The following is a 24647-nucleotide window of genomic DNA, read 5'->3' as shown; positions in this document are numbered from 1 at the left end:
TTTTCTGTCTGACCATAGTGCTCTCTGCTGACACCTCTGTCTGTCAGGAACTGTCCAGAGCAGGATAGGTTTGCTATGGGGATTTGCTCCTACTCTGGACAGTTCCTGAGGCAGACAGAGGTGTCAGCAGAGAGCACTGTGTTGTCAGACAAAAAAGAACTCAACTTCAACAGCTGATAAGTACTGGAAGGAGTAAGATTTTTTAATAGAAGTAATTAACAAATCTATACCTTTCTGGAGCCGATTGACATGAAAAAAAATTGTTTTTCACTGGAGTACCCCTTTAATTATAATAATGGTGGTGAATATCAGGTGATGGTTTGGATTATACTTACAGGGGGTGTGTGTTATGTAGACACGCCCCTTAATGTACAACATTCACTCCCTCTGACTGTATTATCCCGCCCATCACCAAATAGTCACTCCCATTAATAAAAGTAAGGTCACTCCCATCTGACATCCCTGAATTGTCTGACGAACAATAAACCCCATAACTCAAAAACAGACAGGTGTATCAAGAAAGTGTATAAAGATGTGTGATCAGGGCACCCTAAGATACTTAATGACAGTAAAATCACAATTTTATTTAATTGGACACAGGTCCTCTTCGAAGTGAATCTCCACATTTAAAGGGGTACTCCACTGGAAAATATTTTTTTTAATCATCTGGTGCCAGAAAGTTAAACAGATTTGTAAATTACTTCTATTTAAAAATATTAATCCTTCCAGTACTTATCAGCTGCTGTATACTACAGAGGAAATTATTTTCTTGTTCAACTTCCCTTCTGTCTGACCACAGTGCTCTCTGCTGACACCTCTGTCCATGTCAGGAACTGCAAAGAGCAGGAGAGGTTTGCTATGGGGATTTCCTCCTGCTCTGGATAGTTCCTTAAAGGGGTTTTCCAGGCAAAACCTTTTTTTTATATTTATCAACTGGCTCCGGAAAGTGAAACAGATTTGTAAATTACTTCTATTAAAAAATCTTAATCCTTCCAATAGTTATTAGCTTCTGAAGTTTTCTGTCTAACTGCTCAAAGATGATGTCACGTCCCAGGAGCTGTGCATGATGGGAGAATATCCCCATAGGAACTGCACAGCTCCCGGGACGTGAGTCATCAGAGAGCAGTTAGACAGTAAACAACAACTCAACTTCAGAAGCTAATAACTATTGGAAGGATTAAGATTTTTTTAATAGAAGTAATTTACAAATCTGTTTAACTTTCCGGAGCCAGTTGATATATAAAAAAAAAGTTTGGCCTGGAATACCCCTTTAAGGACGCATGCCTTTTTTTGCAAATCTGACCACTGTCACTTTAAGCATTAATAATTCTGGGATGCTTTTACTTTTCATTCGGATTCTTAGATTGTTTGTTTTTTCGTGACATATTCTACTTTATGTTAGTGGTAAAATTTTGTCGATACTTGCATCATTTCTTGGTGAAAAAATCCAAAATTTTATGAAAAATTAGAAAATTCAGCATTTTTTCAACTTTGAAGCTCTCTGCTTATAAGGAAATGGATATCCCAAATAAATAATATATTGATTCACATATACAATATGTCTACTTTATGTTTGCATCATAAAATTTATGAGTTTTTACTTTTGGAAGACACCAGAGGGCTTCAAAGTTCAGCAGCAATTTTCCAATTTTTCACAAAATTTTCAAACTCAGAATTTTTCAGTGACCAGTTCAGTTTTGAAGTGGATTTGAGGGGCCTTCATATTAGAAATACCCCATAAATGACCCCATTATAAAAACTGTATTCAAAATGACATAAGTGTGTTAACCCTTTAGGTGTTTCACAGGAATAGCAGCAAAGTGAAGGAGAAAATTCAAAATCTTCATTTTTTTACACTGGCATGTTCTTGTAGACCCAGTTTTTGAATTTTTACAATGGGTAAAAGGAAAGAAATCTTCCTTAAATTTGTAACTCAATTTCTCTCGAGTAAGGAAATACCTCATATGTGTATGTGAAGTGCTCTGTGGGTGCAATAGGAGAAAATATCTCCCAAAATATGTAACCCCATTTCTTGGGGTAAAAGAAGAGAAATCTTCCTAAAATTTGTAACCCATGGAAATACCCCATGTGTGGATGTCAAGTGCTCTGCTGACGAACTACAATGCTCAGAAGAGAAGGAGTCACATTTGGCTTTTGGAAAGCAAATTTTGCTGAAATGGTTTTTGGGGGCATGCCACATTTAGGAATCCTCTATGGTGCCAGAACAGCAAAAAAAAAAAAAACACATGGCATACTATTTTGGAAACTTTACCACCTCAAGGAATGTAACAAGGGGTACAGTGAGGCTTAACCACCCCACAGGTGTTTGACAACTTTCAAAGTTGGATGTGTAAATTAATTTTTATTTTTTTCACAAAAATGCTGTTTTTTCCCCAAATTTTACATTTTTACAAGGGGCAATAGGAGAAAATGCCCACCAAAATTTGTAACACCATTTCTTCTGAGTATGGAAACACCCCATATGTGGATGTAAAGTGCTCTGGGGGCAAACTACAATGCTCAGAAGAGAAGGAGCACCATTGAGCTTTTGGAGAGAGAATTTGGTTGGAATAGTAGTCGGGGGCCATGTGTATTTACAAAGCCCCCCGTGGTGCCATAACAGTGGACCCCCTCACATGTGACCCCATTTTGGAAACTACACCCCTCACAGAATTTAATAAGGGGTGCAGTGAGTATTTACACCCCACTGGCGTTTGACAGATCTTTGAAACAGTGGGCTGTGCAAATGAAAAATAAAATTTTTCATTTTCACCTAAATGCTCACTGTACCCCTTATTACATTACATGAGGGGTGTAGTTTCCAAAATGGGGTCTCATGTGGGGGGGGTGGGGTTTCCATTGTTCTGGCACTATGGGGGCTTTGTAAACACACGTGGCCTTCAATTCCGGACAAATTTTCTCTTGAAAATCCCAATGGCGCTCCTTCTCTTCTGAGCATTGTAGTTCGCCCGTAGAGCCCTTTACATCCACATATGGGGTATGCTCTTATTCAGAAGAAATGGAGTTACAAATTTTGGGGGGCTTTTTTCCTATTTTCCCTTGTGAAAATGAAAACTTTAGGGTAACACCAGCATTTCAGTAAAAATTTTTCCCATCCGACTTTAACGAAAATTTGTCAAACACTTGTGGGGTGTTAAGGCTCACTATACACCTTGTTACGTTACGTGAGGGGTGTAGTTTCCAAAATGGGGTCACATAATTTTTTTGCATTTATGTCAGAACCGCTGTAAAATCAGCCACCCCTGTGCAAATCATCAATATATGCCTCAAATGTACATAGTGCGCTCTCACTCCTGAGCCTTGTTGTGCGTCCCCAGAGCATTTTACGCCCACATATGGGGTATTTCCGTACTCAGGGGAAATCGCGTTACACATTTTGGGGGTCTCTTTTTTCCTTTTACCTCTTGTGAAAATAAAAAGTATGGGGCAACACCAGCATGTTAGTGTAAAAAAAATTTTTTTTTTACACTAACCAGCTGATGTAGACCCCAACTTTTCCTTTTCATAAGGCGTAAAAAGAGAAAATGCCCCCCCAAAATTCGTAACTTAATTTCTCCCGAGTGCGGAAATACCCCATATGTGGCCCTAAACTGTTTCCTTGAAATACGACAGGGCTCCGAAGTGAGAGAGCGCCATGCGGATTTGAGGACTAAAATAGTGATTGCATAGGGGTGTACAGAGTGGTATTCCCAAACAGGGTGCTTCCAGCTGTTGCTAAACTCCCAGCATGCCTGGACAGTCAGTGGCTGTCCGGAAATGCTGGGAGTTGTTGTTTTGCAAGAGCTGGAGGCTCCGTTTTGGAAACAGTGCCGTACAATACTTTTTTCATTTTTATTGGGGGGGGGAGAGACAGTGTAAGGGGGTGTATATGTAGTGTTTTACCCTTTATTATGTGGTAGTGTAGTGTTTTTAGGGTACATTCAAACAGGCGGAGGTTTACAGTGAGTTTCCCGCTAGGAGTTTGTGCCGCGGCAGAAAATTTGCCCCATCTCAAACTTGAAGCAGGAAACACACTGTAAACCCACCAGTGTGAATGTACCCTGCAAACCTACAGCTGTTGCAAAACTACAACTTCAAGCATGTACTGACAGACCGTGCATGCTGGGAGTTGTACTTTTGCAACATCTGGAGGCACACTGGTTGGAAAACCTTCAGTTAGGTTCTGTTACCTGACTCAGTATGTTGCAACCAGTGTGCCTTCAGCTGTTGCACAAGATGTAGAAGTAGTTATGCAACAGCTGGAGGTACACATCTACAACTCCCAGCATGCCGAGACAGCTGTTTGGGCATGCTTGGATTTGCAGTTTTGCAACATCTGGAGGGCTACAGTTTAGAGACCACTGCACAGTGATCTCCAAACTGTAGCCCTCTAAATCTTGCAAAACTACAAATCCCAGCATGCCCAAACGGCTGTCTGGGCATGCTGGAAGTTGTAGTTTTGCAACATCTGGAGGGCTACAGTTCAGAGACCACTGTCTCCAAACTTTAGCCCCCCCAGGTGTTGCTAGGCAACTACTCACAGACTTCCGTAGTCTTCACCAGGGAGCCGCTCGTCAACGCTGCCCGGCGCCGGCGCTGATCAGGTAAGGAACCGCCACCGGTCACGCTAATAGCAGGGATAAGAGGGGTGGCACCCCTGCCACCTAACTCCTATCCATTCAGCAGGACCGGGGGTGTCTTGGACACCCCCGATCCCCCTGATTTTCCGGGTCACCGGACACCCGTATGACCCAGAAACTACGAAAATCGACGGTCTGAATTGACCGGCGATTTCCGGCGATCATAGGGTGGTCTCAGGACCCCACTGGGCATATGCACGGGATGCCTGCTGATAGATATCAGCATTCATCCCGGTCTGGTCCCTGACCGGCTAGCGACGGGGACCGGAATTCCCACGAGCGTACCCATACGCCCTACGTCCTTAAGGACTCAGGATGCAGGGCATATGGATACGCCCTGCGTCCTGAAGAGGTTAAATGGACAGAGGTGTCAGCAGAGAGCACTGTGGTCAGACAGAAAGGAAAGAACTTCCAGTACTTATCAGCTGCTGTATACTACAGAGGAAGGATTAAGATTTTTTAATAGTAGTAATTTACAAACCTGTTTAACTTTCTGGCACCAGTTGATAAAAAAAAAAAAAAAAAAAAAATATGTCATTGACATGACTTAAAAGAGGACATGTTGGCTGCCTGCCTTCACCACTAATGTGTTATACTGTTATTGTTGAGTTCAGCGTATAACAGTATACATTAAGCTTCTAACCATTCTTTAGGGAAGTTTGGAGTTACCATGGTATTGTATAAATACGTTTTCCAACCTTTAAAAATTCTTTGCACATAGTTGGAAGTATATTTAGATTTATGACTTAGGGCTCGTTCACACAGCCGTCTGCCCCCGTAAATTTATGTCCGTTCTGCAATCCGTTTGATATTTTTTTTAACAAGTTGCAAACTGCTCTAAAATAATCCCATTGATGTCAATGGGATTTTTTTTACAATCCTTTATCACCCGTTTGCACCCGTTTCATTCCTGTTCCGTTTTTATTGTTTGGGGAAAAACGTTGCATGCAGTATTTTTTCTCCTGTCAAAAATAGAGTAATGAGTAATGTTCTCTCTCTCTCTCTCTCTCTCTCTCTCTCTCCCCCTCTCTCTCCCTCTCTCTCCCTCTCTCTCCCTCTCTCTCCCTCTCTCTCCCTCTCTCCCCCTCTCTCCCCCTCTCTCCCCCTCTCTCCCCCTCTCTCCCCCTCTCTCCCCCTCTCTCCCCCTCTCTCCCCCTCTCTCCCCCTCTCTCCCCCTCTCTCTCTCTCTCTCCCCCTCTCTCCCCCTCTCTCCCCCTCTCTCCCCCTCTCTCCCCCTCTCTCCCCCTCTCTCCCCCTCTCTCCCCCTCTCTCCCCCTCTCTCCCCCTCTCTCCCCCTCTCTCCCCCTCTCTCTCTCTCCCTCTCTCTCTCTCCCCCTCTCTCTCTCTCCCCCTCTCTCTCTCTCCCCCCTCTCTCTCTCTCCCCCCCTCTCTCTCTCCCCCTCTCTCTCTCCCCCTCTCTCTCTCTCCCCCTCTCTCTCTCTCTCCCCCGAGTTGATCCAGAGGAAGGCAAGAAACCCTCATACTGGAGGTAAAAATTCCTACAAGTGTAAAGGGAAAGCAGAGCACCCACAGGCTGTAGAAGAGAAACTAAGCCACATTTTCATTAACTGCGTATGAAGGAAACTATTGTTGCATTATAATAAGTACAATAGTGTCTATAGCCTTTAATTCTATGGGTTATTACTAACTATAATGAAATCTAGTCCTGGCTGTTACAGTAGGGTGTCAGCTGTATCTTACTGAGCCTACGTCATCCCTATGCCCTACAGTGGTGACACTATCAAGGAGCTACATCCCATGGGTGCAGTAAATATGCAGTGCTGGAAGGATCTGAGTGCATTTCAGTTTGTGCCTTGTTATTCTATCCTGTCATTGCTCACTTGCCAACACCATTTTGTTTTGCCCCTTTTAGAACATCTGTCCCGGGACACCTCTGCTTCTGTGGAAAGTCTGATTAGTCATTTCAATGATAAATTGTTTCTACTAAATGAAGAAAGAACGACACATGACGCTGCAAAGAAAGGTACTTTATGGAGGATACACACCACCCCGGGAACATTAAGTTGTAATATCACATAGAACATTTCTTGTTTCACAAAATCTTCCACAATCACAGTTTTTTTCTTCTTCCATAAATAAAATTTTGATTGTCCCAGAAAGCACCTATGACACCTATAAAAATATTGCTGTATCTCTTAGAGCTCTATTTCTCTTATATGGGGAACATAATCCTCTGCTTATTCTGCATAGGTTAAGTGAGCTTGGGGGGTTTGGGGAGGTCTGTTCAGGTTAATCACTTGGAGACCTCAATTTCTTTTGACCATGGCATTTAAGGAATTTAATGGCTGGGCTTAGAGTTAAAAAGGTAGCGCAGCAACAGGTAACATATCCCCTATTCACACTGCGGCTCCCTGCGTTCTCCTGCACGGGCCCTGCCTCTCTGAGAGGAGCGCATGCTGGGGTGGCCTGCCACTTTATACACTTCCATACTCCAGTTTTGTACACACAGTCTAAAGGGGTTACTATAAATAGCATATACTTGAGCAGAACTAGATCTCTGAATATGAACAAGAATATTTCTGTTCACTGACAGCAAGGTTGTACGGTGTTGATAAGGCAAGTGAAAACACATGGCCAAATCTATGGAACTTTTGACATGTCATGCAGGTATAAGTTAAGTTTTGTCCAGTCAGGGTGCTGAGACCTTCACCGATCACTAGATATAGTCGTGAGAAATACACAGCAGGGCAATTCACTGTGACTCGGTGCACTGAGACCCTGACCGATCAAAACACTAGCACTTTAAGCAGATGGCATGTGATTAGATAAGTGTTTCCCAACCAGGGCGCTTCCAGTTAGATATTCATTTTATTGTGGCTTGTATTAAAGGGGTACTCTGCCTCTAGCATCTTATCCCCTATCCAAAGGATAGGGGATAAGATGTCAGATCGTGGGGGTCCCGCCGCTGGGGACCCCCAGGATCTCCGCTGCAGCACCCCGCTATCATTACTGTACAGAGCAAACTCCCTCTGTGTGTAATGACTGGCGATACAGGGGCCGGAGCATCGTTATGTCATGGCTCGGCCCCCTCGTGATGTCACGGCCCACCCCCTAAATACAAGTCTATGGGAGGGGGCGTGGCGGCCCCTGTATCGCCAGTCATTACACACAGAGCGAGTTTGCTCTGTGCAGTAATGATAGCGGGGTGCTGCAGCGGAGATCCTGGGGGTCCCCAGCGGCCGGACCCCTGCAATCTGACATCTTATCCCCTATTTCACTTGTGTTTCACAGTTTATTTCGAATTACAGAACATGAATTTTAACACATTATATCTCCATTCTTTGCAGAGGTTACAACAGATAGTGAAGAGGCAATTGTACCTGAAGCTGAGTCGGCAGAAGAGTTTGAGGATTGCACAGAAGGTTGGTCATTTTATATCCAGGTTTTGTCCCAAGACATCCCCCCAGTAAAGACAGAATCACAGTCTACAGCTTAGGAATTATTTGCACAAAGTCCTCTATGTAAACTTATTGTTAGAAATAAATAGTTTATCATCTGGTGACAAAAATTCACATTTCTCAGTCACTCTTCATTGGGGGATACCTTACTGATGGGTATATGCTCTTGCCACTAGGATGCACTGACACTAGGAAAAAAAAGTCGGCTCCTCTCTGGCAGGATATACCCGCCTACTAGAAGTGAAGTAACCAGTTTTAGCTAGTGTTAGCTAGGAGGCAAGACACAGGTCTGGGAGCTCCTCAGACCTGGTCTTTTTCATAATTTTCTACTAAAGTCTGTTTAGTTAGATTCTTTACTCCCTTTTGTTTCCCTTTTTCAGGTGGGGGTTCAGGAGCATGGCGCTACCTGTTCCCCCATATGCGGCTAAGGGGCACGGGTCATAAAAGTATGCACCGTTAACCCCTTCCCGCCAACAGTCAGACCCTATGCCTCTATACGGACCCATACCGGGAAGCTAGACAGCGGTCTGCACGGTTTCCTCTGCCGCCTGTCACACGACTGATGTATCTGTGGCTGGAGTTCCGATACCCCACTTCTGGGTGCGGTATACGAAGAACTGACCCAGTGTGTCCTACGGACCCTATGTCTCGTTGTCTACTACGGCCCATACCAAGGCTGGGTTCACACCACGATTTGTTAAATACGGCTCCCGTATACGGTTGGGAGGAGGGGGGCGGAGCTTAATAGCGGCGGCCGCACTCAGCCGTATTCGGGAACCGTATTTAATGTATGTCTATGAGCCGACCGGAGTGAACCGCAGCCTCCGGTCGGCTTCGTTTTCAGCCGTATGCGGTTTCCCGACCGCAGGCAAAAACGTGGTCGACCACGTTTTTGCCTGCGGTCGGGAAACCGCATACGGCCGAAAACAAAGCCGACCGGAGGCTGCGGTTCACTCCGGTCGACTCATAGACATTAAATACGGTTCCCGAATACGGCTGAGTGCGGGTGCCGCGATTAAGCCCCGCCCACCCCTCCTCCCAACCGTATACGGGAGCCATATTTAACAAATCGTGGTGTGAACCCAGCCTAAGCCAGACAGGTGTCTGCATGTTTGCCTACGCCGCCTGTCATACATCAAACGGCTGATGTATCTGCGGCTGGAATTCCGGTACCTCACTACTAGGCGTGGTGCCGCCGAAATGACTAGTGGTCTTCTCTGGACTCATACCAGTAAGCCAGAAAGTGTCCTGCATGGTTTCCTACGCCACCTGTCACACAACACATGGCTGGTGTATCTGTGACTGGACTTCCGGTTCCTCACTGCTGTGTGAGGTTCCCGACAGAATGACTCGCTGTCCATTATGGATCCATCCCAGTAAGCCAAACTGTGGTCTGCATCTCACGGCTGTTGTATCGGCGGCTGGAGTTCCGGTACCCCACGGTTGTACACGTTATACGTAGAACTGACCCAGCGTGTCCCACGGACACTATGCGGGATGTCAGGGATGCGTTCCACGGCTCCTCTGTCTCCCTCTATCTCCCAGGGGGCGGGGTTTCTTGGCCGAAGGGGCACAGTTATCGCCTGTCTGACTGTTCCCTTTTCGCCAAACGCCTGGGGTTGTTATTGTTCAGCCAGATTGTTGTCTACACTGTTTCCGCCGCCATCGGTCTTTTACCTCTGGGCTTCCGCGGTCATAGCCAGGTTTCCCGTACCCCACGGCTAGGTGAGGGACCTGCAGTAAGGTCCCAACAGGTATACCGGATTGCTACCAGTCGGACAATCCTTCATCTGTTGGGTTTTCTACACCACCAGGTTGCCCGTTGAATGGGCCGCACTCTAGTACCCCGCTTTCTGTGGGAGGTTGAATGGAGTGACCCTGGGTGCTCAGGAATCCTTTACTTGCCTGCCAGACGGTTTTCCGCATGGCTTTCTACTACTTCGGGTCACCTACCATACACTTTCACCCCGTGGACGGTAGTTCAGGTTACCCACTGCCATGATGTAGTTTTCGAGTGAGTCAACCCATGTTGCCCCATGAGCCTTATGCAATGCACCACGTACTGGTTTAAAGGGTTACCTATTTGCCAGGTCCCTCTCTGCATGCCTGCTTCTCTGTCTGCAGTCTGGTATCTCATTCCACTGTGTGTTTCCGTATGCGGGACCCGGCGTGGCCACGGTCCCTTTGCCGCATAGCCAGACTGTGTCTGCATGGTGTTCTAATCCACCTGGTTACCTCTCCCTTTTCTGCCGCTGCCACAGCTGCAGTCCAGTGTTGTTCCGCAGAGTGTGTACCTGGGGATTCTTGGGACCTTTTCTTCCTGTCAGTCACAGTGTGTCTGCATTTCTCGGTCGCTCTTTATTGGGGGACACCTTACAGATGGGTATATGCTCTTGCCACTAGGAGGCGCTGACCCTAGGAAGAAAGAAAACAGTTGGCTCCTCCCTGGCAGGATATACCCGCCCACTGGAAGTGAGATTCTCAGTTTTAGCTAGTGTCAGTTAGGAGTTCAGCCCTTCTTCCCCCTCACGGGTGCCAGCGGACGTATCGCTGGCGGGGTTAGGCGCGTATCTCCGCCCCCCTTCCCTCTACAATAGTAAAGTGTGTTCTATTCTCCTCCCGGCTGGTCACTGTTTTGGAGGTGGAGGAGTGGACATAGCTCCTCCTTCCTCCCCCCCAGGCGGTGAAAAGCACTGACATATATATATTTATATAGGGGGGGGGGGGGGAAGGGAAAGAAGAGAAAAAGAAAAAAAAAAGGTAAATTTTTTTGCTAGTCTTCAGGCTTTTTCGCGGTGTTTGGCGCCCTCTTGTGGCCTATAATTGGATTGTGCACACACCCTTGTGACCTCTGGGGACACAAAGTTGGAGCCTTGGCCGGTACTATCCCTCACTTACGGCCTTTTGACTAAGATCAAGTGTAAGTTCTTATGAGTTTAATATCTGATACTTCTCTTATACCATATAGTACATAGATTTTTTTTTTTTTTTAGGACGTGGGCCGATGGGAGGCTTGTTTCCGTCGCCCCATTCCTTGACCCACTATAGTGGTATTTTCGGGTACAGTAGACAGGGTACTGATATGACACACTGGATTGAGTCGGGAGGTATGCCTATGGCATTCCTGCTTTCGGGAGACATACGGGACTCGCTGTGGCGGGTCGTGCCAGGGGTCTCATGTTTCCTTGGCAGTTGTTCCAGGGTTACAATCAGGCCTGTTTCTCCTCTACCACCGGTTGTCATGACATGTTTGCCATGTCCGCAGGTGTTCTTTACTGTACAGGCATTATCTCCTCCCCCACGGGCTGCCACATGTGCGTCTGCTGTCCCGGATCCCCACATCCAGTGGGCAGGACTCCGTGGAAGTGTCCCTGTGTGGCCATGGATTGTACCTGCGCTCATTGGCCCAGTCAGTAGTGTCACCTGTCACTCATCTCACTCATCAGTGCGAGGCGACTGCCGGAGTGCACCAATGTCTACATGGACCCATACCAGTAAGCCAGACAGTGGTCTGCATGGTTTTCTCTGCCGTCTGTTGCTTCTCCAAGGACGGAAGTAGCTGCGGCTGAAGTTCCGCTACCCCACTACAGGTGCGAGGTGGCCGTTGGTGTGCACCGTTGTCTACATGGACCCATACCAGTAAGCCAGACTGGTGGTCTGCATGATTTTCTCTGCAGCCCGTGGCTTCTCCAAGGACTGCAATATTTGCAGCTGTAGTTCCGGTACCCCACTACTAGTGTGAGGTGACCACTGGAGTGCACGGTTGTCTACATGGATCCATACCGGTAAGCCAGTCAGTGGTCTGCATGGTTTTCTCTGCCGCCTGTCGCTTCTCCAAGGCCTGAAGTGTCTATGGCTGCAGTTCCGGCACCTCTCTGCTAGTGTGCGGTGTCCGGTGGAGTGTCCTGGCATATCCTGTGGATCCTATGCTGGGCAAAGGGGATACAGTCCACGGCACCTGAGCCTCCCAGGGTGTCTGGGATCCTCTTTCTGGCTTTTAGGTTTCACTGCCTTTCCCAATGCATTAAGGGGCCCAGGGATTGCAATCTGACTCTGTCCCCTTGTCTTCAGCGCCTGGAGGGGCACTCATTTTGCCAGACCGTTGTCTATCAGCCAGTCTTCGTCTGCATGGTCTCCCACATCACCGGGTCGCCCATACGTTTGGCCGCACTCCTGTGCCCCACTGTCTAGGGGAAGTTTCATAGGAGTGTTCCTGTGTGCTCAGGAATCCTCCACCTGTCAGCCGGACGGCTGTCTCCGTAGTTTTCTGCTACATCTGGTCAAATACCATACTCTTCCCCTGTGTGGTGGCAGTTCTGTTAACCCACTGCTTCAATGTAGTCCCGAGTGGGTCTCCCCATGTTGCTCTGTGAGCCCTCTGCAATGCGCCACATGCTGATTAGTGGGGTTTCCTACTTCATCAGGTCCCTCTCCACATGCCTGCCGCTCGCATGGCTTCTGGCTCGTAGCCCACCTTTAGTGTGGTTCTGGATGCGGGACCCGGTGTGGCCATGGTCTCTATGCCAGGTAGCCAGACTGTGCCTGTATGGTTTTCAATTCCTCCAGGTCACCTCCCCCATTCCTGCCACTTCAGTGGCCGCAGTCCGGTGACTCCTTCCATGTGCAGTTCATCACAGTATGCCTATGGGTTCATGGGACCTCTTCTAGTTCTGCATGTTTCCTGCCCCCACATGCATCCCTCATCTGTTGCATCTGTAACGCTAGTCCAGGGGTGTAGCACCATTAGGAGCTGGGGCGTGGGTGTCTCCTGCGGGTTCCATGGCTTTTCTTGGCTACAGCCGCACTCTGTTTCCCTTTTCTAGGAGTACCACGTTGGTCTGCTAGGGACATGATGGTGACACACCATTGGGTGTTGTGTGTTTTCCATTCTGCCGGATTTTGGGATGTCTGCGGTTTCCTTCGTGTCTGCAGTTTGGTTCTTCTCTACTATCGTGAGGTACCCATGTAGGCTAGGTCCTCTGCTCATGTGGAGTCCTCCCTCCCTTCTGCTCAGTGTGGTGCGCCTCGGGCCTCCCTGCGGTCTTGTTCTGCAATTCTGCGATGGTTGAGCACCTTTGTTCTAGCTCTGTGCCTGCTAGAGCGTCACAATCAGTTCGGCCCCTCCCTGCGCCTCCAGGTACTTTTCTGGGTTTTCAGTCTGGGGTGGCTCAGGCACCTGCTCGGTTGCCTTCATCTCCAGCTGGCAGGGCTCTCAACACTTCTTGTATTTTTGCACAGCTCCAGTGTAAAGAGTTTTCATCCCTCTGGGGACACATGGTGGCTCCCCCAGACAGCAATGGCGCTGGGCCTGGGGGCTACGTCCACCCTGTACTTGTCCCGTGGCGGTGGAGCTGCGTTTCCCTGCTCCTTTGGGGCCTGGTGCACTTTGCCAGTCCCCTTTCTACAGGGGGTATGGGTATCATGGTGCTTGGCATGAGTCAGTACCTAGGTTTTAATTCCTATAGGTCACCTAAGTGACCCAAAAGTACCCAATTTCCCATATATTCCCAAAAACTTTATTATTAAATCTTAATTTAGCACACATTAATTTAAAAATTGCAGTGTTTTTCCGCTCCTAAAGTAATAGCTGCTATACAGCACTCTCCGTATTTTTGATCGGTGTACACCTGCAGCGTGTACAGCCAATGTAGGAGCTAACACTGATATTTAAAATCAAAGCTCAGGGGGGCTGAGCTTTGATTTTAAATATCAGTGTTAGCTCCTACATTGGCTGTACACGCTGCAGGTGTACACCGATCAAAAATACGGAGAGTGCTGTATAGCAGCTATTACTTTAGGAGCGGAAAAACACTGCAATTTTTAAATTAATGTGTGCTAAATTAAGATTTAATAATAAAGTTTTTGGGAATATATGGGAAATTGGGTACTTTTGGGTCACTTAGGTGACCTATAGGAATTAACTTGAGTATCAACCCGCCATATATTGGTCTACATATGGCCAGTACCTAGGTTTTCTCTCGTTCTCCCTCCTTTCTCTTCACTAGGGGGACTATTTTGTTAAGTTTTTTTCTGACTGCAGGATGTTGCCATCCCACTGTTCCCACCATATAGGTGGGGTATCTGACTGGGCCCTTGTTTTTTTTTTTTTTGCTAAGAGCAATCAACTGAGTTTTTTGGCTGTCCAGGCTTGAGTGCTTACTGTCCACCATTACAGCCTGGCTCTTTTTCGTTTTTATGGTTGTCTGCTGCTGCTCTCGCAGCCTTGACTCTACTCTGGTGGGAGGAGTTTATGTCCTTTTGTGTGGCCAGGGTCAGCTGGTACAGTCACAGTCTGTTGTTTCGGTTTCTACCTCCGCTTTTTTCCTCCCCCAGAGAAACCTCCTGGAAGGATGTGTTCTCCATTTACTCTTGGTTTGTCAGTCTCTTCTGCACTGACTCCATAGTCTTCTGAAGTAACCTCCCTGTGCCCAGAGCCTGCGAGTCCCTGCTGGGTTCTCATTTGTTTCCCCCTCCTCTGCGGCCTATAGGTATCCGGTCTCAGCTATGGCTGGTCTCTTCCTTTTTGCTTCCTGGGCCATCTACATGGCTGGAGCTTCCAGACGCTCTGTTTCCGGGCCCCGGTTGTATCTTGGCCGAGGGTCTTGCCAGCAAGCCTTGCAGGCGCCCCTTCTCTGGCGGTTATTAATTCCCACCCCAGGGACTGCTTTTGAACATCCCACCAGTATCCTGTGTCCCCCAATGAAGCGACCGAGAAAAGGAGATTTTTTGATATTCACCATAAAATCTCTTTCTCGTAGCCTTCATTGGAGGACACAGCAACCACCCATATCTTCATGTCTTGCCCGGATTCTCCTTTCCGGTTCGTGTTTTTTTTTTTTATCCGGGATTCCTTCTAGGGTCCTTCGGGCATCCGTCCTTCTGCTTGGCTTCTCCTACTGCTTTGTGACACAACTGAGTTCCTCATGGCAGGTGGGCGAGTATATCCTACCAGGGAGGAGCCTATTTTTTTCCTAGTGGCAAGAGCATATACCCATCAGTATCCTGTGTCCCCCAATGAAGTCTACGAGAAAGAGATTTTACGGTGAGTACACAAAATCCTCTTTTTGCAAATTACTTCTATAAAAAAAAAAATTCTATTTCAAAAACACATTTACAGATTACTTCTATTTAAAAAAAAATACGAAATTAATCATAGTTTTCCATAGGCCTGACCACAATTAACAAATTAATAAGTTAAAAGGGTACTCTAGAGAAACATTTTTTTTGCAAAGAACTAGGGATCGACCGATATTGATTTTTTTTTTTAGAGCCGATACCGATAATCTGTGACCTTTCAGGCCGATAGCCAATAACTTATACCGATATTCCTGTATAAGTTATCGGCTATTACAACACCCCCCCCCCCCCGGGCCCACAGAAGACGCTGCAGATGAATGATTTAAAGCGGCCGCTTTAAATCATTGAACTGCAATAGCTTTTGCGGGGCCACCGACCGGCGCCGCCACTCACCTCTCTCCCCCTGCCTGTCCTGGGGTCCTCCTGAGTCCAGCCCCACCGCCGCTGGGCAGCGGGGTCGTCTCTGGCCGGGGGCGGGGCATTATCGGCATATCAACAAGTTAATTGCCGATACCGATAATGTCCAAAATCGTGAATATCGGCCAAACCGATAATCGGTCGATCCCTACAAAGAACTGTTATATAATGGTGCAAGAACAGTTATACAAATTTGTTAATTACTTCTATTTTAAGAAACCTCAAGCCTTCCAGTACTTTCAGTTTATTCTCTACGATTCATTCCATATCTTTGGACTATAAGTCAAGCCGCATTATTGACCCAATTTTAGACAGAAAAAATAAAAAAGTGTTGGTCAAGGGGGTGGTTGATATTTGATCCCCTGGTAGTCAAGCAAATGTCCATTTTCTTGGTAATCTAACATACCATATATACTCGAGTATAAGCCTAGTTTTTCAGCACGATTTTTCGTGCTGAAAACGTCCCCCTCGGCTTATACTCGAGTGAACTCTCCGCCTGTCAATCCCTTCTCAGTGGTCTTCAACCTGCGGACCTCCAGATGTTGCAAAACTACAGCTCCCAGCATGCCCGGACAGCCATCGGCATGCTGGGAGTTGTAGTTTTGAAACATCTGGAGGTCCGCAGGTTGTGGACCACTGCGGCCTTCGTCATCATCCAGACCCCCCTTTAGTTTTCTACTCCCCTCGGTGGGAAGGAAGGGTGAGCTGGTCTGTGAGGTCCCTGCGCATGAACGTCCCTGTGCGTCGTCGTCAAGGCAACATCACTTGTCCGGGGCCGGCCCGGAGTGGAGTAGAGGGCATCCCGGTGAAGATGGACAGCCCGGAACGACTAACCCTCTCCACTGGATGGTCCCTGCAGCATAGATGGCCCGGACCAGCTCACCCTTCCTTCCCACCGAGGGGAGGTGAGTAGAAAACTAAAGGGGGGGTCTGGATGATGATGAAGGCCGCAGTGGTCTTCAACCTGCATACCTCCAAAGGTTTCAAAACTACAACTCCCAGCATGCCCGGACAGCCATTGGCTGTCCGGGCATGCTGGGAGTTGTAGTTTTGCAACACCTGGAGGTCCGCAGATGTTGAAGACCACTGATGAAGGGATTAACAGGCGGTGATGATGTATTTCCCACCCTAGGCTTATAGTCGAGTCAATAACTTTTGCTGTTTTTTTTTGGTTGAAATTAGGGGTCTCGACTTATATTCGGGTCGGCTTATACTTGAGTATAAACGGTAAGCTCCTTTCACACTATACATTCGTTATAATGTTCCGTTATGAAAACCCTGAAAATCGGCAGTTAAACGGGAGTAATGGGAGAAATAGTGCATGAACTATTTCTTCCGTTCTTTCTCCCGTCACAAAATAGCGTCCGTTATTAATTACAGGCTATGACTGGTTAAAACGGATAATGTAAAAATCCCATAGACTATAATGGGATTTTGTAACAGCCATATGGGATTTTTTTAACGGACGATTTTCAGGGTTTTCATAACAGAACATATAACGGATCTTTAAAAATGAATGATTGTATAGTGTGAAAGGGGCCATAGAACACTCTGTCTTGTTCTTAGAGGCATCATAGTTTTAAAATGGTTAGAAAATAAAACATCAAAAAGTCATTGGGGCAGTCCCTGGTGGAATTTACTTTCTCTGTTGGGGTTGATGTCTAGATCTCTCACTGTCTATATAGGTAGAGGTCTATCTATCAAGCTTGGCAGGGCAAGAAATGCAAGCAGAGACCCTCTGGGGATACAGAGACCTATTTAGAGTCATTCATAGATAGTTGTAAATAGGGATCGACTGATATAGTTTTTTTAGGGCAGATACCGATAATCGGTGCAGGTTAGGGCCGATAGTCGATAACTTATACCGATATTCCGGTATAAGTTATCGGCTATTTTACCCCCCGCGACACCGCTGCAGATCATTGATTTAAAGCGGGCGCTTTAAATCAATGCACTTCAGTGGCTTTTGCGGTGCCATAGGCTGCCGCCGCCACCACCCGCTTCTCTCCCCCTACCTGTCAGGGTGGTCCGGGCCATCCATCCTTCCTGTAGTGTCTGGGGGCGTTCCGGGTGAAGGGTGAATCGGTCCGGGCTGTCGTCCTTCTCCGGCGGTCATCCTCTCCACTCCGGGCAGGCTCCGGCCTAGTACGCTGCATAGACGCCGCTCCGCAGTGACGCCCGTGGGCGGTCGCGGTGCGGGGGGCGGGGCATCGGCAAGGTAATTGCCGATAATGATAATGCCCAAAATCGTGATTATCGGCCGATAATATCGGCCATACCGATAATCGGTCGATCCCTAGTTGTAACAAGGGAGGCTGTCTCTCTGTTTTTTGTGCTGCTTTTGTATCAGGATATGGTCACCTTTTTTTATTCTTGCTTTTTACTTATGGTGCAAAAAAAATACTTTTCTTTGTAACAAATTTTGCTTAGATTCTCATCTACAGCCCGTTTTGTCCTGTTCACAGTGAAATTCTGTATAGTGATGGGTCGTTTGCAGATAAATCAATGAGCAGGCTTCTTTATGTAAACAGTAGGAGTTGGCTCCCTGCATTCAGCTGTACAACCCACTGAACATGCCCCCTTGCTCGACCAACCACTAATAACTCTGTATGGACCTGTATTGTGACTCTTGTATGTAACAAAATTGGGGAGATAAACATTTTTTTTTAAATATAGTTGATATCTAAAGTGTATACTTTTTTTTTTATAAATGATAGTCTTTTTGATTATTTAATTTACATTTTTTGAGTGTAGTCTTTAGGGACAATTTCAGCAGTACAGTTGTTTTCTGTTGTACTAAAGACAAGAACATACTACTTTGGAGTCATATAAACGTACATACAGTGATCCCTCAACTTACAATGGCCTCAACATACAATAGTTTCAACATACAATGGTCTTTTCTGGACCATCGTAACTTGAAATCAGACTCAACATACAATGCTATGGAATCTGCAAAACGTTTCAATGACTGGAAGGACCGGCCAATCAGAATGGGCATTTCACTGGTAGAACACTGTATTTCTAAAGTGCATGCTTTGACTGGTGTCTGGTGGCGCCCCCTACAGTACAGGGAGGTATTACATGTTCTTTATCTGTTCCAGGATTAGCTGCTCCTTTGGACACCAGGTGAGGAAGGCTCCATTTTACTATTTTTAGGGCATTGCGTGTTCTGTACAGGACCCTGAAGAAGCTCCTGTCCTCTACATAGACCAGTGTTTCCCAAAGAGGGTGCCTCCAGCTGTTGCAAAACTACAACTACCAGCATGCCCGGACAGCCGAAGGCTGTCCGGGCATGCTGGTAGTTGTAGTTTTGCAACAGCTGGAGGCACCCTCTTTGGGAAACACTGAAATAGACAGTGATTACAGCTCCCAGCAGCTCTTTCTTACTTTTATATGTAAGGATTTGCTTTATCTGTATTAGTTATCTACTTGTTTATCTTTAATCCTCACTTTTTCCTATTTTTGGATGACATTTTGGTGGCTTCAGAACCAATTACCAGGTTTTCTTAGAGTTATGGTCTCAACATACAATCGTTTCAACATACAATGGTCGTCCCGGAACCAATTAATATTGTAACTTGAGGGACCACTGTATAAATGTTGGTCTTTTTTATTGCGTGTTTTCCAGATGGGACAAAGAAAGAAAAAGAAGAAAATGAAGGTGTTGATGTGCCTAGTGGAGACTATGTGGAAATTGAAGATGCTCTGAGAAGTGAATCTTTAGAAACTAGCCACTTTGCAGAAAGTGACGACCTGCACAAAGCTGAAGAGCCTCTCCCCAACAAAATGTCCCAAGAAGACAAGATAATAGCAACCATTAAAGTTGCTGATGAAATTGTACCTTCTGTGATCAGTGAAGATGTCCATAAAATAGAAAACATTGTAAAAAATGAAGACGTTGCGGCAAATGACTCCATGTTGGCTATTGAAGGCAATAAAGTATATAATGAGGCCATGGCTAGTGAAGATGTTTTGGATGATGATACTGTAGATAACGTGGTGTCTGTAGAGCTTTTATACATTGAACCTGAGAAAGATGAAGCCAACAAAGACGTGGAAAAATATGGCGGACTGGTTATCAGTGAAGATGATCTGGTTCCTGGGGATGCTAAGATGCTTCTAGAAAGTAAGGCTGTGACAGAAGGTGAAGAGGTTAGTGAAGATTGTATGGACATTGAGGAAATATGTGCAGAAGATCTCAGTCTAAAGGAAGAGACAGTAACTGGTAAGTAGCTATTGATGACCACAACTAGTAATGACTTTATACAAAGTGAAGAATAGTGTAGAAGTAAATACCAGGTTATTCAGCGCAATCCACCAGGCAGGAGACTTATGTAGCAAAATTCAGTTTATTTAGCCGTAACATTACGCGTTGCGAGGTTTTGGAACCTCTTCATCATATGTACAGGCAGTAATACAAACAAGTAAAATGGAGGACTTTAAATATTCATAAAAGGTGTCAAAATGTCTTAAGCTCCGCCCCCCAGGGGGCGTCAGGTGATGCAAACAAAGAAAACATAAGCCAGTATAACTTGAAATTGGCCAAAAACAATACATAAAAACTGTTATTGACAGGAATCAGACTATTAAAAATCACCTAGAGATACATAGAATCATTATCAGATATGTGTTTTGGTGTGCGGGGAGAGAAGTAGCAGTGCATGCGCTGGCAGTCCCCGATGTTCGGGAAAGCCGCCGGCGCACTGCGCATGCGCTAGTTAGAAACGTTACTAATGATGACTGGAGTTCCGTTGTCAGTGTCACAGGCTTTATCGGCTTATCAGCAAGGTAATTGCCGATACCGATAATGCCCAAAATCGTGATTATCGGCCGATAATATCGGCCATACCGATGATCGGTCGATCCCTACTTAGATATATGATAAATATACATATGCTACTGTGAAATATATAGGTATAAATATATGGAGAACATATCTATATAGAGCAGACAGGGAACAGATAGTAATAAAACAATGGCATTAGCATAAGTGACATATTTGAAATACATGATCACTTAGAGTATGTATAATTTGTTTAGCCATTATTAAGGATATACAGATGGTGAATGGTATATAAGGGTATGGTGCCTAGGCAATGGGAAATGGACCTAATGGTGATATAAAGGCTATAAAGGTTATAGTTAGGGGAAGTGCAATAAACATTGTGGCCCCTCTGTGTGTGTATGTGGACTGAACTTTATCAAAAGGCCTAGGCTGTATTGACAGCTGTCACGCCCCTCCCATAGACTTGCACTGATGGGTCAGGGCCTGATGTCACACGGGGGCGGAGTCGTGACGTCACGATCTTCCGCCCCCGTGGTCGGGAGCCAGAACCTCCAGTGCTTCCGGAAGCAGATACGGTGGTTGCTGCATGCTATATTGCGATCATACATCTTATCCCCTATCCTTTGGATAGGGGATAAGATGTCTAGGGGTGGAGTACCCCTTTAAACGCAATTGTTAAATAGTGTGGCCCACATGTTTTTTACAGCTACATGCCAGAAGGTATATGACATAAGATGTAGAGCAGTTCATCCTAGTTTTTATGGAAAAAGATTGCTCAGTTGTACTGCATGTAAAGTTTCTAGTGCCATTTGTGATGTTGGAACAGTATTTACATGATGTTTTGTAACATTTGTAACTTCCTGGTGCCAGGTTCCTAGTTTTCAGCAGATTTGTAGCGGCTAGGTGCCACTACAAGGTGCCAGTACATTCTTCAGAGTTTGCGCCCATCTGTATGTCATCTTTGGTCAGTTGGAAATGTCATTCTTTAAAAAGGGGTCCTGTAGTAAGATTTCCCAGTGTTTCTCTAGGATGTTCCAGATTTTATTATGAGATGCACAGTAGGTGGTGATGAAAGTGTGTTTGGAAATGTTGGAATTCATGTCCGAGATGATATTATTCTTGGACCCTTGAGTGCTCGCTGGTATGCATTTATCATTTTGGATGGATATCCCTTTTCCCAGAGTCTTGATTTAATAATTTTACTTAGTTCTTTGTAATCCTTGACCTTGGAGCAATTCCTCCGAAGGCGATAGAACTGGTCGTAGGGTATATTTTTAATTTCCATTTTTTATAATGGCTACTATTGAAGAACAGAAGGCTATTGCAGTCTACTTTTTTTTGAAGTGACTACTTTGTTGTTATCGTTTGATAGCTCCAGGTCAAGGTATTCTATGGAGATTTTGCAGCAGATCATCAATTATATAGTTTATAGAGTTTAATATTCTCTTTCCAGGGTTGATCAGTGTATATGAGGTCTTTTTCATAGGCACCATATATAAGTTGGCATAAGCTGGCGCAAAACGGGTGCCCATGGCTGTGTCTTGGGTTTGCAGGTATATTTGTTTGTCAAAAGAAAAATTATTATGATATAAGATATACTGGATACTGTTGCACACAAACTCCTTCTGTGCTGGTGGCATGGTGACATCATCTTCCAAAACTTTTCTGATCACGTTGATGCCTTTATCGTGTGGCATATTAAAATATAGAGATGAGACGTTAAGTGTGGCCCATAAGTTTGGTTCCCATGGGAAGTCCTGCAGCATCTGGATGAGGCTAGGTGTATCCTTTAAATATGAATCCAAGGAAACCACATATTTCTGTAGGATGACGTCGATGTATTGAGACAGGTTGCTTGAAATGGAATTAAGACCTGCTATTATGGGGCGTCCTGGTGGAATAGTGACACATTTGTGTATTGTCAGGAGGTGATAAAAAAATTACTGTTTTACATATCGTCCACCATGACAGCCCACATGAGATGGTCCCATAGGACCTAATAGGAACAGGAAACAGAAAAGGGTTAAAAGCCCCTCCCCCGGGCACCTTCCCCAGTGTTTTCCTGTTCCTATTAGGTCCAGGACAGAGCCGGAGTCTCTTGGGGCTCCTATTTTTTGGGTTAAACTTTTTTATTTTTGTTTTAAATTTTTTCCCTGGGCTAGGGGACCGGGGCTATTGCTGCTTCCCTCCCCTATGAAATCCCTATGGTCGCGGGGGTCCTCTATCCCCTGCCTCCGGGAGTATGGGTTACGGCGCTCTTGAGGGGGTTAATGTACCTGTACAGGAGGGGAGGCCTCCTTTCTTTAGTGTGGCCTCCCCTCGTCTGGTCCTGGGATCCCTGTGCTTCGTGCGCAGGCTTCCTACATATCTGGGGCCGCATGTCGCTGGGGGTTACCGGAGCTCTGTATGTGCGGCGGGCGTGCTGTAGCTAAGTTCCGCTGGCACTTCCTGGCTGGCACTTCCTTGTGCAGCAGCTTGCGTGGTCCCCCGGGAACCGGGCAAGAAACTTTGGTTCCTGGCAGTACGGAGATGCAGCGGACCGGAAGTGACGTCACGGGGCGCCAAAATTCAAACTGCAGAGCATAAAGGTAGGGAACCAGCGTCTCCACTGTGTCTGTGCTGTGTTTCTATTCTAACCATGGATTCTCAGGCCTCCTCCAGAGCTGATTCTGCAGAGCAGCCTGTTCCTTTGGTCTCTGTAAGTAATATCTTTCCTGCTAATGGATATAGGGCTGCAAAGATATGTTTCCTCTTTCACTTAGTGAGTCCCTTTTCTCTTTCAGGGAGACAAGGAACCCTCTCAGAAACCTAAAAAGAAATGTGTTTTGTGCCTAGCTAAAATTCCAGAGAAAGGAAAATCCTTATGTAAAAAATGCATTTCAAAAGTGGTACAAGAGGAAAAGTTGGGATCTTCTGAGGATTTGAGGTCGCTTATTCGCCAAGAAATTCAGGCTTCTTTAGCGAATTTTAATCCTCTTCAAAATCCTGGTGTTTCTGAAACGCCATCTGGTTCTCATTTAATGGCTCCTTTGGATGTTAATACTTATCCAAAATTACCATCTGCCTCCTCTCATGCAATTGGTACTGCCGCCTTTCTTCCACCTAGTAACTACCCCGTAGTTCCATCTCAATATGCTCCTGCTTAAAGAGTAAAAATTATGGATATATCTGATTCAGAGGAGGATGATCTTGTCTCCAGATCAGATATTGAAGGGGTGGAAGAGGGCGAAGTGTCTTCTGTTCCTCCTAAGGAAAATGTAAAATATTTTTTCTCAGCAGAGGATATTGATATTTTGGTCAAGGCAGTCAGAGGTGTGATGGGGTTGGAAGAGGTTGATAAACCTACGTCCATTCAGGATCAAATGTTTGGCGGGTTAAAACCGGCAAAAAAATTTGTTTTTACTATCCATGAAAATCTGAAAAGTCTGATTCTGGATGAATGGCAGGACCCTGAAAGGAAATTACAAATTTCCAGGGAAATAAAAAATAGATTGCCTTTTAAGGGAAAAGACATCGAATTATGGAATGACATTCCTAAAATAGACTGCCAATTATCAAAAGTGGTAAAGAAAACATCTCTTCCTTTTGAAGATTCATGCCAACTCAAAGATCCCATGGATCGAAAAATAGATGGTCTATTACGAAAAACCTGGCAAGCATCTACCGCCATTTTGAACCCGAACATAGTAGCTACTAGTGTAGCTAGAGCTCTTTTTATCTGGCTTTCTCAGTTAGAAGAACACATTGAGAATAAAACGCCTAGTGAGGACTTATTGGCTTCTGTACCCATGTTAAAAATGGCGGCAGGTTTTTTGGCAGATGCTTCGGCTGAATCTGTGAGAATGGCGGCTAAGTCCGCTGCCTTATCAAATTCATCCAGAAGAGCTTTACGGCTAAAATTTTGGAAAGGGGATCCCACTTCCAAAAATAAACTTTGTGCCATACCTTGTATAGGGAAATCTATATTTGGGCCTTTTTTGGAAGATATTTTAGGAAAGGCCGCGGATGATAACGTTTTTCCAGAAGAGAAAGCTAAAAAACCTGCAAAAACTTTTTTTCGTCCCCAAGGAAGGTCAAATTATAGAGGGAAAGGAAAAACGGGTAGGTGGAGCTACCCCAAAGGAGGGAAAGTTAAAGATTTCCTCCTCAATCCCTCTCAACCTGCCAAAAAGCAATGACTGCTGGTTGGTGGGAGGAAGACTCAAGCATTTTGTACCTCAGTGGCAATCTGTAACAACAAACCCTTGGATCCTAAACCTGTTGTTGGTAGGATACAAGATAGAGTTTTCCTCCCTCCCACCTCAA

At 45.7% G+C, this 24647-nt stretch overlaps 1 protein-coding gene and 1 non-coding gene across 7 annotated transcripts in view; both read left to right on the top strand.

Annotated features, from left to right (window-relative positions):
- The window catches only part of LOC130361197 (uncharacterized), a 113779-nt gene that overhangs the window by 37586 nt on the left and 51546 nt on the right, over nucleotides 1-24647 (top strand). For 4 of the 6 annotated variants that reach the window (XM_056563904.1, XM_056563905.1, XM_056563902.1 and 1 more), the window contains 3 exons: nucleotides 6514-6624; nucleotides 7949-8023; nucleotides 19185-19781. In XM_056563904.1, the coding sequence (XP_056419879.1) occupies nucleotides 6514-6624; nucleotides 7949-8023; nucleotides 19185-19781 (783 nt within the window). The remainder of the gene's footprint in view (nucleotides 1-6513; nucleotides 6625-7948; nucleotides 8024-19184; nucleotides 19782-24647) is intronic. The other 2 variants (XM_056563907.1, XM_056563906.1) reach the window with 1 other exon arrangement.
- LOC130363237 (U2 spliceosomal RNA) lies at nucleotides 10945-11142 on the top strand. Its single transcript, XR_008891765.1, has one exon. It is a non-coding gene; the product is annotated as a U2 spliceosomal RNA (small nuclear RNA).

The sequence above is a fragment of the Hyla sarda genome, chromosome 3, assembly GCF_029499605.1.
Source record: "Hyla sarda isolate aHylSar1 chromosome 3, aHylSar1.hap1, whole genome shotgun sequence".
In the NCBI taxonomy this organism is placed as follows: Eukaryota; Metazoa; Chordata; class Amphibia; order Anura; family Hylidae; genus Hyla; species Hyla sarda.
This window is presented reverse-complemented; position numbering and strand designations above follow the sequence as displayed.